The sequence below is a fragment of the Anomaloglossus baeobatrachus genome, chromosome 8 (genome assembly GCF_048569485.1).
Source record: "Anomaloglossus baeobatrachus isolate aAnoBae1 chromosome 8, aAnoBae1.hap1, whole genome shotgun sequence".
NCBI lineage: Eukaryota > Metazoa > Chordata > Amphibia > Anura > Aromobatidae > Anomaloglossus > Anomaloglossus baeobatrachus.
The window spans coordinates 153799499-153814599 of NC_134360.1; the positions used below are offsets into that span (position 1 = coordinate 153799499).

Below are 15101 nucleotides of genomic sequence, written 5' to 3' on the forward strand. Positions count from 1 at the left end.
TAGAGAAAAGGAGAGCCTCCGCCAGGCCACCGCAGCGATGCACCAACCGACCGACAACACTGTAGTCCCCGCGCCCGTCACCGCGGCGTGGGTGGAGGTCCGGACCGCCCAGCTGAGTAACCGTCTGCAGGCCCACATGCAGCTCCTCCTGGAGGAGTGGGAGGCTGACATGGCGGACGTGGTGGCTGCTATGCGGAGACGCAAGGTGGAGGAAGATCTGGAGGAGCGGGTAAGAGACCCACGCCCCTGTATTCTCGAGGGATCGGCTACTGCGGCTGAGGGGCCCGGCCTGCACCCGCTCACCCTGCTGCCTCCCCCGCTACCCACGTTAGTCGCTGCCGCCCCGCCACTAGGCCCGCTACCCGCCCAACCGGTAGCGGTACCCTGCCCGCCCGCCCGAGCGGACCGACCGGGTGCAGACGCTCGGGGCCGCCCTGAACCGCTCCTCCGGGAGCCGCCGAGACCGCGGCCCCTTAACGAAAATGTATCGGAGGCCCCGGCAGTGATCGCGCCAGATTCCGTGCCCGAGCCCGGGACCGTGGCGTGGATGAAGGCCAGAGTAATTGAATTCAACCAACGCCAACAGAACCAGATATACCTCATGATGGTGCAGTGGACCGAGGTGGAAACGCTGGTTGCGACTGCCCCGATGTATGAGATGGGAGCCGACGTGATGGAGCCGGCGAATGACCCACGCCTCCATGTCCCACAAGGACCGATCCCTCGCTGCAAGTTGTCCCCGTTGAGACCACCAGTACTGTGTTGAGTGTATAGATAAAAGTTTAAATGATAAGAATGAATCAACCGAAGAAGTTTATCTGATTGGAACCGTGATTGAACCGGCCGTTGCCGGCAACTAGTCCCCGTAGGGACTTTCTGCACCGTTGCGTAGAAACTGCTACGGACAAGCCCGAGAACTTGCAGGGCAACCACAAACTTGTGGCATGTAAATACTTGTTTGGCTTAAACCGTTACCGCCTCCAGAGAGGCAGATTTTGAGGATGGGCCTGGAGGAAAGAGATGGCCCAGGCCCGCCACTACCGTAACCGGTGGCGATCCTCCGGGGGGTTCAGGGGTCCCCATGGACGCGGGTCCCCTGAAAGAGACTGTACCCTCTCGGGCAACTTGGTTCTGGACTGGGGCAAGGGGTGCTGCCCACTTCTTAGGGGCAGCATCAGGGCCAGGTTGTTTGGGTGGGAGAAGAGTGGAAGCCGTACCGTTTAATAAAAGACAACCGTTCCGTAACATTAAAGAATGTGCCTCCCGTTGTGGGAAGTTTGATTGAAAATGCTTGTGTTTTCATATGTTTTTACTCTTTTACAGTTAACCAAAAATAAAACCGGTGATGGACGGGCAGCCCGCAGACGGTCTCCATTTTACTAAGGGGGAATGTGGCGCCCTGGACAAGCCAGGACGTCACAGGTACTGCAACAACACACCCCACACCCCGGCTAGGCACACCAAAGTCAGACAAAAATCCTTGTTGCCTCCCTCCAGGGGCTGATGTCCACACCAGGGGGTGGAGCTAGGCGGTTGGCCCCACCCACCGAGGAGTGCACAGTCCTGGAGGCGGGAAAAGGAAGGGAGAGCAGTCAGTTGAGTGGAGTTGAGTTGAGTGGAGTGGAGCAGACTGACCGTGTCCGGGTACGTGGCCCGGGCACATACAGCAAGGTTGGCAGACGGTGGTGACCGTCTGCAGGAGAGGCTAATTGACATGAACCGTAAGGACCGGGGACGGGTGGTGGCCTGCCGGTACCGGACCGGGGAGCGAAGAGAAGCCAGCACCATTCGGCAGGGCCTACGGACCCCGACCAGGCTTGGAGTTGCCGTAAAACCGGTCAAATCCGTTAGCGAAGGGAACCTCCGGGGTTTCCCAGCAGCCAAGACCCGATTGAAGGCAACCGCTCAAACCGTGAAGGGAAATACAGTCCAGTTCCCAGGGCCAGAGCCTGTGGGCAAAAGGGGCTCCCTCAGCATCCATCCAAGCTGGGGAGCAGGTTACCGGTGGGAAGCCATCAGAACCGAGGACATAACACAGGTGCAGGGAAAGGCAGTCACCGCCAACCTACCGGGAGAAAAACCACCGCAGCCGTCTGTGGGACCCGTCCATCCAGCCGTTTGTTTTACCGGAGACTTTGCATTCATCATTGGCTGAGTGAGTACCACTGTGCCGTGCGGCACCGCGCTGCCCCCGCGACCCTGCACGTCACCAGGTCCCGTAACCCACCTGCCATTTCCTCCCTCACCGGCCCCGGGACAACCAACCCCCCTACCCATGGAGGGGAAAACAACATCTAAGCTGCTCCCCGTCATCGCTCCCGGGATCCCCGTCCAGAGCAGCGGTGGTGTCACAACCTCACCACAACCGTGGGTGGCGTCACGGACAATAAATCCCCCAAACCATTCCCCTTTTCACTCACGGGCGAGGAGCGCCGCTCGAGTCCCCGGATCCGGACCACCGCTCGAGCCACCGAGCAGCAAGCGAAGCAACCCCGAGCCGGACCCGAGCGTGGTAAGCGCAGCATCTGTGGCGCCCCTGACCTGGTCAGGCACCACTGAGTACTGCACCCGTGCTGGGGACAGTACAATACAGGTAATCCAGAAGGCTGACAGGGGTGTGGAACACAGGCGCATAGTGATCAGGTCTCACACATGTACCCATGAGAGGACCCCTGGGGATCCCAGGAGGGGGAAAAGCCTTGACCTTCACTGGAATAGTGGAGGGGGCCAAAAGCCTCCATCTCCTCTCAAGGGGTGTGGTAAGAGAATCTGGTTGCTAGGTGGCGTAGGCAAGAACAGGAGAGGAGGGGCAGTGAGTCAGTTAGAGCAGAGAACTCCGTAGGGCTCAGTGAGGAGCAGACCTGTGGGGCTGTTGCTGTCTAACAGCGCCCGCGCAGTGGCTATTGACGGGGGAGAACGGTCAACTAGGAGTGCTACCTGAAAGCCAGCTTCAGCTAGAGAGAAAGCACGGAGTGGGAAGTAAGGAGACTGCTAGAGAGCACCAGGCCCAACCGGGCGGCAGATCCCGAAGCAAAGATAGATCCAGCTTTCTTCTGCTAAACCTGCCGGTGTGGGGCTCTCAAAGCCCACACCACAACACCACAAAAGCCGCAGCCACGTAACCGCAGTGAGGGCCCATAGGTCACAGGAGGCAAGCAGCTGGAGTGGCCTGGTCCGGGGAACAAGCAAACGGCAACCAAAAGGGGGAGTGAGGCTTCAGCAACTTCCCTGGGTGACCCCCATAGGGACTCAAAGTCGGGGTCACCCCAAACCACCAAGGGCTAAGGAAGGCGAGTCAGTAGTCACCCTCATAAAGTCAGCCTGAAGGATACCTGGTTCCCATCTGGTTCATCCCAGCTACGCCCGGGCTACTCACCCTGCCATCAAATGTGAGTAAAGCCCTTGAAAGACAGTTCTGCCTGTGTGAGTCATTCTGCGACTTGTAGTACTACGCATCTACACCGGGCCCTGAGGCTTGCCTCACTCTCAGGAGGCTATTCCAACTAACTGCACACACCATCAGCCCCAGGCGACCCTCAACCTGCAGTGGCGGTCCCTACTGGCCGCAATACTGAGAGTGGCGTCACGACAAGAAGAAGATCTCCTACCTGTGACCAGATCCAGCTGAGTAGAGTCCCTGAAGGTAATGCACCGACACAACACCTGTGGGGCTTCACATCTGGCGTCACGAACAGGATAAGGACTAGACCTGTTCAGACAGGTGACCATGTGCCTGGGCGGTCCGCTTGAAAAATTGGAAGCGCCGCCATATTGCCACCATGAAAAGCGCGCTGAAAAACAACAGCAGCCCGCGCTGGAAGAAGTTACCGCCCACGAAGAGGTGTGGTTACCCAGAGATCCCCTGCAGAGTTCTGACCTTGCCAGCTATGAGAGTGGAAGCGTCCAGAGACGTCGGGACAGAAAGGGAGCCACAAGCCTGCTGCTGGGAGAGGAGCTGCTGAAAGAGGCAGAGCAGAAACTGAACAGCTTGCTACTAGAGGCAACGGCGAGTCCACAGCTGGAGAGTCGTGCAGAAGAGGGCGCAGAAGAAATGGCGTCTGACCGCAGAAATCCAGAACCGGGCTCCGCTGCCTGGTGGTATCGGGAGCTGGCCCAGTTCTGCGACCGACTGGAGACCCGGGTTGTGGAGCAGATCCGGGAAGAACGGATGGAAATGCTGGAGATGACCGCGGCGGTTCGGGCCTATGAAAGGAGAGCCGCGCGCCGAGTGCCAGACAGGACGGCGATGACGCAGACCCCGATGCTGCCACCGGTGGGTGAGTCGAGTGATGCCCCGGCCAGCGCAAGTGCCCCGACCCCTGCTGCCACGCCCGCGGTCCCCGAAGAGGCGTCCGGTGCGGCGACGCTGAAGCAGGCCGCAGCCACGCCAGGTGCGGCCTTCCAAGCCCCAGCGGCCGCAGCGATGCCCTGCTCGGCCCACCAAGACCCGGTCCCTGCAGCAACGCCCAGTCCGGCCCGCAAAGAACCGGCTGCCACCGCGACCCTCATCCGCGCCGCAGGCGTAACGCTGACCCAGGCCGCCGCCCTGCTAGGCCCGGCCCGCCGAGACCCCACCGCCGCAGCAACGCTCGTCCGCGCCGCAAGTGAGGTGCTGAACCAGGCCGCAGCCACGCCAGGCGCGGCCCGCCAAGCCCCGGCCGCCGCAGCGATGCCCTGCTCGGCCCACCAAGACCCGGTCCCTGCAGCGACGCCCAGCCCAGCCTGCACAGAGCCCCCTGCAACAGCGACGCAGATCCAGGCCGCCGCCATGCCAGGCCCGGCCCGCCAAGACCAGGCCGCCGCCATCCAGGGCGCGGCCCGCCAAGACCAGGCCGCCGCCATGCCGGGCGCGGCCCGCCAAGACCAGGCCGCCGCCATGCCGGGCGCGGCCCGCCAAGACCAGGCCGCCGCCATGCCGGGCGCGGCCCGCCAAGACCAGGCCGCCGCCTTGCCGGGCGCGGCCCGCCAAGACCAGGCCGCCGCCATACAGGGCGCGGCCCGCAAAGAGATTGCATCACCATTTACCCCGGCCTGCAAGGCCAGAGCAGACACCGCTCCCCAGTCCAAAGAGGTCCCTGCTAGGAAGACCCTGATAGGAGAGGACCCCGAATACTGGAAGCTGAAGGCTGACCTAGAGGCCCAGTTCCCACAAGAGATGGTGGATCGGTATCTGCTCCCTCCGCATACCCCCAAGGAGACTCAGGCAACCCCTGCAGCCGCGCCGGAGAGTCCACCGCCCAGACCAGCTGAGGACCACTCATCTCCAGCGCTACCACAACCAGAGTGCTCAGAAGCACTAAGGGGGAGAGGAGGCCAGGAAGCTGAGGAGCTGACTCCGGAGCCACCGGCAGTGGAGCAATACTCAGAGCCGGAGATGTTACCCTATTCCCGTTGGGATGAGGAAGACCTGACACCGTCCGCTGACGAAGATCTGCCTAAAAGTCTCACCTGGGAGCTTGTAAGCTGCACTTCGCAGAATCCAGCCCGCAAGACAAGGCGTCGCAACAGACCAACGCTGTCCCCTGCACCACAGTCTCCAGAGCAGAGAGAAGTTACAGCCAGAGACCTACAGGAGAAAAGGTTACTGAGAAGGTCCAAAGCCCAGGTTAGAGGACCCCTTTGCAGAGGAGTAGTAGAGGACTTTAACTTGAAAAGCGGATATGGCTTTATTGTAGCCCCTGGTATCAAAGAAGGGATATTTGTTAACAGAAGAGATGTGAGCGCTCATCTGCCTAGAGGACACCCTGGCAGAAACCTAAAGATGGGGGATTCAGTACAATTCACTATGCATGAAGGCGAAAGAGGACTGTACGCGCTTGATGTAGCACTATGCACCAGCAAACCTTACAGCCACCCCATGCTACAAGAAAGAAAAGACAGAGATAAAGACACAGATGAAGATCAAGAAAGAAAAGACAAGGAACCTACAGACGAAACTACCTCAGACGACGACAAGGAGCAAGAAAGCAGCAGGTGCCGCAGCCCAACAGGCCAAAGCCCTGGTATGGAGGAGTAAAGTAAAGAAAGAAGTTATCAGTTAAAGTTTTGAAAAAGTTTGTTTTGCAACGTTCTCAAGTTCAAGTAATGTGCCCACAAAAACTATTGTGAGAAAACCATAAACCTTAAGGCTATGAACTGGCTATAGCCACAAACTCTCGCAGTGTAAATAGTTACACCAAAAGGGCACCACCACCACCAGAGTCAGCCTGTTTAGGGGCTTGGCTCGTCTGCAACCAGGAGGAGCCCGTCCGTATATAGGGCCTTGGCTCACCTGCGACCAGAGAGCATGCCTGTTTATGGGGCCTGGCTCTCCACCACAAAGAGGGTACCTGGTCAGCACCAACTGTGGAGGCCGCCTCTGCATCCTGCCAGAAGAGGCTGAAGGCGCGGATCCACCAGGCCAGGTATACCCTGAAACCACCAGCCCATGTAAGCCGCCTCTACATCCTGCCAGAAGTGGCTGAAGCCGCGGCCAACGTGAAAGGGTTTTGGGTGGGTTAACGGACTTGTGGGTGGAGGGTGGTGATGTATGGTACCTGGTGCTTTTAAATGTTTTACATGTTTTAATGTTTTATGCATTTTAAAATGTTGTCTTGCAGCCCGAGGACGTGCTGGTGATAACTAAGGGGGAATGTGGCGCCCCTGACCTGGTCAGGCACCACTGAGTACTGCACCCGTGCTGGGGACAGTACAATACAGGTAATCCAGAAGGCTGACAGGGGTGTGGAACACAGGCGCATAGTGATCAGGTCTCACACATGTACCCATGAGAGGACCCCTGGGGATCCCAGGAGGGGGAAAAGCCTTGACCTTCACTGGAATAGTGGAGGGGGCCAAAAGCCTCCATCTCCTCTCAAGGGGTGTGGTAAGAGAATCTGGTTGCTAGGTGGCGTAGGCAAGAACAGGAGAGGAGGGGCAGTGAGTCAGTTAGAGCAGAGAACTCCGTAGGGCTCAGTGAGGAGCAGACCTGTGGGGCTGTTGCTGTCTAACAGCGCCCGCGCAGTGGCTATTGACGGGGGAGAACGGTCAACTAGGAGTGCTACCTGAAAGCCAGCTTCAGCTAGAGAGAAAGCACGGAGTGGGAAGTAAGGAGACTGCTAGAGAGCACCAGGCCCAACCGGGCGGCAGATCCCGAAGCGAAGATAGATCCAGCTTTCTTCTGCTAAACCTGCCGGTGTGGGGCTCTCAAAGCCCACACCACAACACCACAAAAGCCGCAGCCACGTAACCGCAGTGAGGGCCCATAGGTCACAGGAGGCAAGCAGCTGGAGTGGCCTGGTCCGGGGAACAAGCAAACGGCAACCAAAAGGGGGAGTGAGGCTTCAGCAACTTCCCTGGGTGACCCCCATAGGGACTCAAAGTCGGGGTCACCCCAAACCACCAAGGGCTAAGGAAGGCGAGTCAGTAGTCACCCTCATAAAGTCAGCCTGAAGGATACCTGGTTCCCATCTGGTTCATCCCAGCTACGCCCGGGCTACTCACCCTGCCATCAAATGTGAGTAAAGCCCTTGAAAGACAGTTCTGCCTGTGTGAGTCATTCTGCGACTTGTAGTACTACGCATCTACACCGGGCCCTGAGGCTTGCCTCACTCTCAGGAGGCTATTCCAACTAACTGCACACACCATCAGCCCCAGGCGACCCTCAACCTGCAGTGGCGGTCCCTACTGGCCGCAATACTGAGAGTGGCGTCACGACAAGAAGAAGATCTCCTACCTGTGACCAGATCCAGCTGAGTGGAGTCCCTGAAGGTAATGCACCGACACAACACCTGTGGGGCTTCACACATCCTCCTCCCCGCCCGCGACAATAACGTTCTGCATATCTTTGATTATTGTTTGGCTGATGGACTCGGTGGTTTTCCTAGGACAAGGAACGTCCATGTGTAAGAAAAACTGCGACTGACTGTAAATAATAGATTCCATTATTAACTGCAATAAATAAGAAGCTACAAGAAATCCTGTGCTATCTGCAGGCACAGGACAGGTCTCTATGCGCACTGTAGAGTTTGCTAAAAGGCGCACGTTATACTGAGAGAAGTCGAAAATAATCAACTAATAAAAACGTTTACAGTAGCTATAGTGCGGGCCCCTAGAGGCAATTTCCCTGCTAGGCCCCTCACACCCCAGTCCGACCCTGCATATATATCACATAGGAAACACTAGAACTGCCATATAGATATCACATAAGAGACACTGGAACTGCCATATAGATGTGGCGCCCCTGAGGCCATAGTAAACACTGGGACTGGTGTAAATACAGCACATAAGAGACTGGGACAGGTGTATAGTTATCACATAGGGTATGCAGGGGCTGCCATATAAAAATAACAGTGGAGACACTGGTGCTGGTGTATATACAGGACATAGGAGACACTGGCACTGTTACATAGATATTACATAGGATACAAAGAGGTTGCCGTATAGAAATTACATTGAAGACAGTGGAACTGGTGTTGTATATACAGCACATAGTAAACACTGGGGCTGCTGTGTAGAGATAAAAATTATTGGTTTTCACTCAGTATTGTAATTTGAGGTGCTGGTGAAATGGCATAGAGTCCCTCAGTATCAAAAATTCACAGCACTCTCCAAGTTGAAATGCTGGAAAAGGTGCTTTTCTTGACAAACTGAAAAAAATATTTATAAGTGGTTGTTTGCGACACGTCTGTTTCAACCCTCCTGGGTCTTAAGGGGGCTTTACACGATGCGACATCGCTTATGCGGAGTCGTTGGGGTCACGGAATTTGTGGCGCACATCCGGCCGCATTAGCGATGTTGCTGCGTGTGACACCGATGAGCGATTTTGCATCGTTGCAAAAACATGCAAAATCGCTCATCGGTGACATGGGGGTCCATTCTCGATTATCGTTACTGCAGCAGTAACGATGTAGTTCGTCGCTCCTGCGGCAGCACACATCGCTATGTGTGACGCCGCAGGAACAAGGAACCTCTCCTTACCTGCCTCCCGGCCGCTATGAGGAAGGAAGGAGGTGGGCGGGATGTTCCGGCCACTCATCTCCGCCCCTCCGCTTCTATTGGCCGGCCGCTCAGTGACGTCGCTGTGACGCCGCATGGACCGCCCCCTTAGAAAGGAGGTGGTTCGCCGGTCACAGCGACGTCGCCGGGCAGGTAAGTATGTGTGACGGGTCTGCGCGATGTCGTGCGGCACGGGCAGCGATTTTCCCGTGTCGCACAACAGATGGGGGCGGGTACCCACGCTAGCGATATCGGGACCGATATCGCAGCGTGTAAAGTAGCCTTTAGTCATGTGGTTGCTGTGGGAAGGATTGAAGGTCTCTGAAGGAGCAAGCGCTGTGGCAGTGTGTGGATGGGACTGGTTCATCACATAGGAAACACTGGAGCTGATGTATTTACAGCACATAGGAGGCGGTGGCAATGCTGTGCAGATATCCCATAGAATACACAGGAGCTGCCGTATAAAAATCACATTGGAGACACATGGTCTGGTGTATATGCAGCATATAGGAGACACTGGGACTGCTATATAGATATAAAAAAGGAGACACAGGGGCTGCAGTATAGTCATCTCATAGGAGAAATTGGGGCTGGTGTAAATACAGCACATAAAAGACGCTGTGGCTACCGTATGGATTCCACATAGGAAACTGCAACTGCTGCCTTCATCATAGGGATGAGTACTTAGATTGCGCTATCTTCGCCCACAAAGAACATCTAGATGCTGGCGCTGGCCAGCATTAGGATGTAATATTTGGTTGCATGTGCCATAGCATTCAGTAGTGCATGTTGCGTGCTCATGCTGGCAATCAAAGGGTGAATTAAAAGGCCTTCAGATGTTAAATCTACAAAAAAAAAAGGTTCCCCACCTCTGACTTAGGCAGGCTTTGCACATTACGACATTCGCAAGCCGATGCTGCGATGTCGAGTGTGATAGTCCCCGCCCCTGTCGCAGGTACGATATCTTGTGATAGCTGGCGTAGCGAACATTATCACTATACCAGCTTCACATGCACTCACCTGCCCTGCGACCGTTGCTCTGGCCGGCGACCCACCTCCTTCCTAAGGGGGTGGTCGTGCGGCGTCATAGCGACGTCACACGGCAGGCGGCCAATAGCGGCGGAGGGGCGGAGATGAGCAGGATGTAAACATCCCGCCCACCTCCGTCCTTCCGCATAGCTGGCGTGAGCCGCAGGACGCAGGTAGGAGATGTTCCTCGCTCCTGCGGCTTCACACACAGCGATGTGTGCTGCCGCAGGAACGAGGAACAACATCGTACCTGTCTCTGCACCGGCATTATGGAAATGTCGGAGAATACATCGATGATACGATAACGACGCTTTTGCGCTCGTTCATCGTATCAAAAAGGTTTTACACACTACGACATCGCAAGTGATGCCGGATGTGCGTCACTTTCAATTTGACCCCACCGACATAGCACCTGCGATGTCGTAGTGTACAAAGCCGCCCTTAGACCAACATAAACGACTCACTATGTGCTTTTTACAATTAAAATTCTGAACTAACCACAGTAAACAATATACTTACTTTCCCGAGAACATTTCGGATAGATCATTTCTCCATTTAAACATTCCACATTCAGAGTTGGGGACGCACGATAATAATTTGTTTTACATCGAGAGAAGATATATGCGCCATTGTTATAGGCTTTATGAAAGGATGCAGTCTTAGGCAGGACTAAATTATTTTGTTCAACTTTATCCATTGACAGATGACATGAGTCAAAATCTGAAACATGAAGCAGAAAAAGTAATTAATAAAGTAAGTTACAAGTGATGACAAAAAGTGTTTTCATTCACGATTACAATCCAAGCTGTAGGCTAAAGGTAAGCAACCTGCGATAGTCCAGTTGTGGTGAACCTTTAACTCTTGGCATGTCAAACAGTGCCTAATAGACTGCCTCTGTAAGGGTACACTGGTGGATGTATTTTCACAGAAGCTGCAGGTTGCTGACCCCTGCTGTAGACTATACTGGCCTCAGATGCTGCATTGGGGGTAGTACTTATTACCATGTTTACATGAAGCCGCAATTGTACTATATTTCCAATGTGCTCAAATTCTACATTTTTCTCACCTGAAATTTGGAAAAGAGCATCTTCCAATGTAATACTGTTTCTTACCATTTTTTCGTTTCATAATATGCAATCAACCGGAAAAATAGTGAACTTTGTATTGTTATTATTACAACCATATATTATTACAATTATACGTATTTAAGTTTAGCTATCACACCTTAGCAGTGACAAAAACATATCTCCTAACCAACTACATACTTTAAGAAAAAAATGGTTACATTTATATAATGGCTGAATTTTGTTTTGTTTTTTTTTTCTTTTCTTTAAACCATTTAATAAGTTTGTTGCCCACTACTTTTAGAATGTTATAGAGAGTAGAATTCTAAATAGAAGTAAAGAACTAATACCCATGTAATCACCATCAACCAGCTACAGAACTGCTGCTCCAATGGTTTCTTCTGAGGCCAGAAGGGATGGTATCCTTCCAGTATCCGGTGAGGTGACCGTGCAACCAATTAGTGGCTTCATATTCCCAGAGATGGTAGTAGGAATGTCATAATTTATAGTATGATGACGTTCCAACTACCAGTCTCCTGATTAGTAGAGAACAGTAGGGATGAGCAAACCCAAACTGTAGTTTGGGGTATGTACCAAATGCCTTGCTCTGCAAGCTTGTTAAAAGATTGCAGAGCAGGCAATCAGCAAGCTTTTATGCTGTGGGCACTTCTGGATCCATCTATTGGCATGGCTGTGACTAGCCAGGAAAATCACTGTAAAAAAAACAAAAAACAACATGGGCTACAAATGGAAGTTAAATAGTAGTAAAAACAGGGTAGTTATACATACTGTTTTTCCCAGAGGATCCCACTGCAGGCAGACTGTGCCGCCCTTCTGCCAGCAGTCGGTGCTGCTCGGATCCGGATCTACGGTATGGCTTGAGGGATTCTCCGGACCCGGGGGTCGCGCGGACACTCCGAATGAAAAGGGGGCGTATTTATACGGGATTGGTTGTAGAATGTCTGTGACGCCACCCACGGTGTGTGGTGAGATGTAGCACCACCGCTGCCATTGTGAGGCTCCCGGGGATGTAGGGCTGGCAGCTGGATGTTAACCCCTCCGTGGGCAGGGATGGATGTCCCAGGGCCCAGTGTCTCTATGTTGAGGATGGTGAGTGCAGGGGCCGGCGCACCCGGCCAAGCCGGAGATGTTACTCATGGTCGAATAAAGCACACAAGTCCTGTGGTAAACCAAGGTGATGGTGGCCGGCTGCCGCAGACGGGTGTATCTGATCCCACACCTGGGTTGGTAGTCAAAGTCTCTCTCCTCTGCACTCAGTGTGTTGTAGGTAGGACTTCCCGGTGTGAAACACGGGAGTCCGCTCCCGGTCCTTTGGTTGGGAGCCGTGCTCGTCTGACGGTGACCCTTGGGATCTACGGGCCCTGGCGGTGGCCCTATCCCTCTCTGTGGGTGGTTGTCTACTTTTCGGGACTTATGTTAGGACAAGACCTAAAATCCTGCCCTCAATTAGTTAATTAGCTAGGCTGTCGGTGCCGGTCCTGGCTTCAGGGTCCAAGTACCCCCTCTGTGCACACGGTTTCCGGGTCGGTTCTCCGGTGTCGGTACCGGTGGGCTCCAACCCTGTCCTGGTCCACCTCGGATCCCTGGCAGTCGTCTTCCCGTCTCCTGCAGACTCTGGCTACCGTCTGCCACTTAGCCAAGGTGTCAGCGCTCCGACCCTGGCACCTGTCTGCTGGCACCTCCACTCCAAACTTCAACTATCACTTCACTGACTGTTTTCCCGCCCTGGGCTCTCCAGACTCCTAGGTGGGCATTCCCTATCCGCCTGGTCCTGCCCACTGGTGTGTCCGTCCTTCCCTGAGGGGGGTGACTAGGGTTTCAGGTCGGCTGATTTAACCCTTCGTGGGATAGGTTTTATGCGGGGGCCTACATGTACAACTACCTGGTTTTCCAGGGCGCTACAAGACTTTTTAGGGCCTGCTAATTAAGGTTCATCAATATTCACTGCTTTCCCCAACCCTCTGTGACAGTGTCTGTGATTGGTTTCAGACTGCTATACACGCCCCCCATGCTGTGCCTGCATCTGTGATTGGTTGCTGTCAGATTGCTGTATAGTAGTGTAAAAAAAATAAATACACTTCAAAAAATTACTTAGGCCTACGCAATATTTTGATAGCCAGCATGGGTAAAACAGCTGCAAGCTTCAACCCCCATGTGGGAGCTTTACCATGGCTGAATATCAAAACAGAGGGGAAAAAATGCATTAGATGGGACAATTCCAGGCTTTGCCTGGCTCATCCCGATTGCTGTAGTGTGATAGCAATCAGGGTAATATAAAGCATTAATGACAGCTGTGATTTGTCAGCTACCATCAAGATCTAGATTAGCAAACATGAGGAGAAGAAGAATGGGTATGATTGCCGCTCTGACGTAGTCAGAGAAACATCCAGTAGTAGATGAATAATTATTTATTTGTACGCGTTTCAGAGAGAGCCCACTCCTTCCTCAGGAAAATCACATGTATTCCTGAGCTGCGTAGTCAGAGAAACATCCAAGAGTAGGTTAATAGTGATTTATTTCTATGCATTTCAGAGAGAGCCCTCTCCTCCCTCAGGAAAATCACATATCTGCTGTCGTTTTCTGCTGTAAAAGCTTTTATCTTAAATAGTGTACAGCTTGTTTTCATAGAGCTCAGCTACCAGACTGTGTCCGAAAAAACACATTAGCTACATTCCAGGAGAGGATATACAGTAACTACTAAGGGACCAGACAGTTCTCACCAGCCTAACGATTTCTATACAGAACCCTTGAAATTGTTCCAGAAAATGAAAAATCTTGCAATTACACATTTTTTGATAATCATGTTTATTTCCTTTGGAACAACACAAAAAATAAAAAAACGGAAACAGAGCAAATTGGACATCATTTCACACCTTGTTGTGGTTACTGGGCGCATGTGAATTTTTCCAATACATAAGCTAAGTATCTTTTTTTTTTTTTTTAAAAAAATATTCCTATAGCTGTCATGCAATACCAGAGATCCCTTATTCAATGTTAACTTTTTAGAGTGCAGTTGTATGTATTTTTGTAGTTATAGTGTGTTTTCAGTTGGCACTTGTTCACACCTGTTAGATGTGTGGGTCAGTCTTTTTGATATATTTGTAGTGCACTTCTTTCTGACTGAGCACCTCGCCCTTTAACCAGGCTGTGTCCACCCTCTTTAATCGCTGGATCCTTTCTGCCGAGACACGTAGGCCTTTAACCGAGAGAGCGGCATTTCAAGTTAGGGTCCTCTGCTCTGCCAGTGACTTAAGACTGACATCCTCAACAATTCGAACCTCCCTCTCCTGTCTTCAAGATTTCTCACGAGCTGCGCCTATGCTCTGGAACACACTACCAAGAGAAATCTGATTAATTCCCAACATCCACACCTTTAAGCGGGCCCTAAAAACGCATTTCTTTAGACTAGCCTATCACCTCACTGCCCTGATTTAATCTAGTCCCTTTCTTCCCTTCAAAAAATTTACTTCCAGTTCTCGTCCCCTGTACCTGTATAAATTCTCACCGACGCGTTCATGCAGCTGCTTTTGAATACCCTATTAAATCAATGGCTGGACCATATATAAGAAGCTTTTCTCCCCCCCCATTCTCCTTTTGTGTCTCCCCTATTTCCTCATAGACTGTAAGCTTACGAGCAGGACCCTCACTCCTCCTAGTATCTTAATTTTGTTATTTTGTATAGTCTTATATTGTCTGTACATGTCCCCTCTTAATTGTAAAGCGCTGCGGAATATGTTGGCGCTATAAAAATAAAACTTATTATTATTATTATTATTATTAGGGTCCCGGTATGTATATAAAGAGATTACTTTGTCGTCATTACTGGGCTCACATGCATTTGCCAATACATAAGCTAAGTATCTCTTTTTTTAAATATTCCTATAGCAGTCATGCAATACCAGAGTTCCCTTATTCAATGTTAATCTATGTGGTGATATAAACCACCTGTCCAAACATAAAACTGCACAAGTATGAAAAAAGTGCAGGTATTCAGTTTATGCCTGCACATAT

The 15101-nt window shown here is 52.6% G+C and overlaps 1 protein-coding gene across 1 annotated transcript in view; it reads right to left on the reverse strand.

Moving 5' to 3' along the window:
- Positions 1-15101, reverse strand: part of LOC142249309 (coagulation factor XIII B chain-like) — a 165637-nt gene that overhangs the window by 70309 nt on the left and 80227 nt on the right. Inside the window, exon 5 of the mRNA XM_075320943.1 lies at positions 10525-10725. Coding sequence (XP_075177058.1) covers positions 10525-10725 — 201 coding nt within the window. The remainder of the gene's footprint in view (positions 1-10524; positions 10726-15101) is intronic.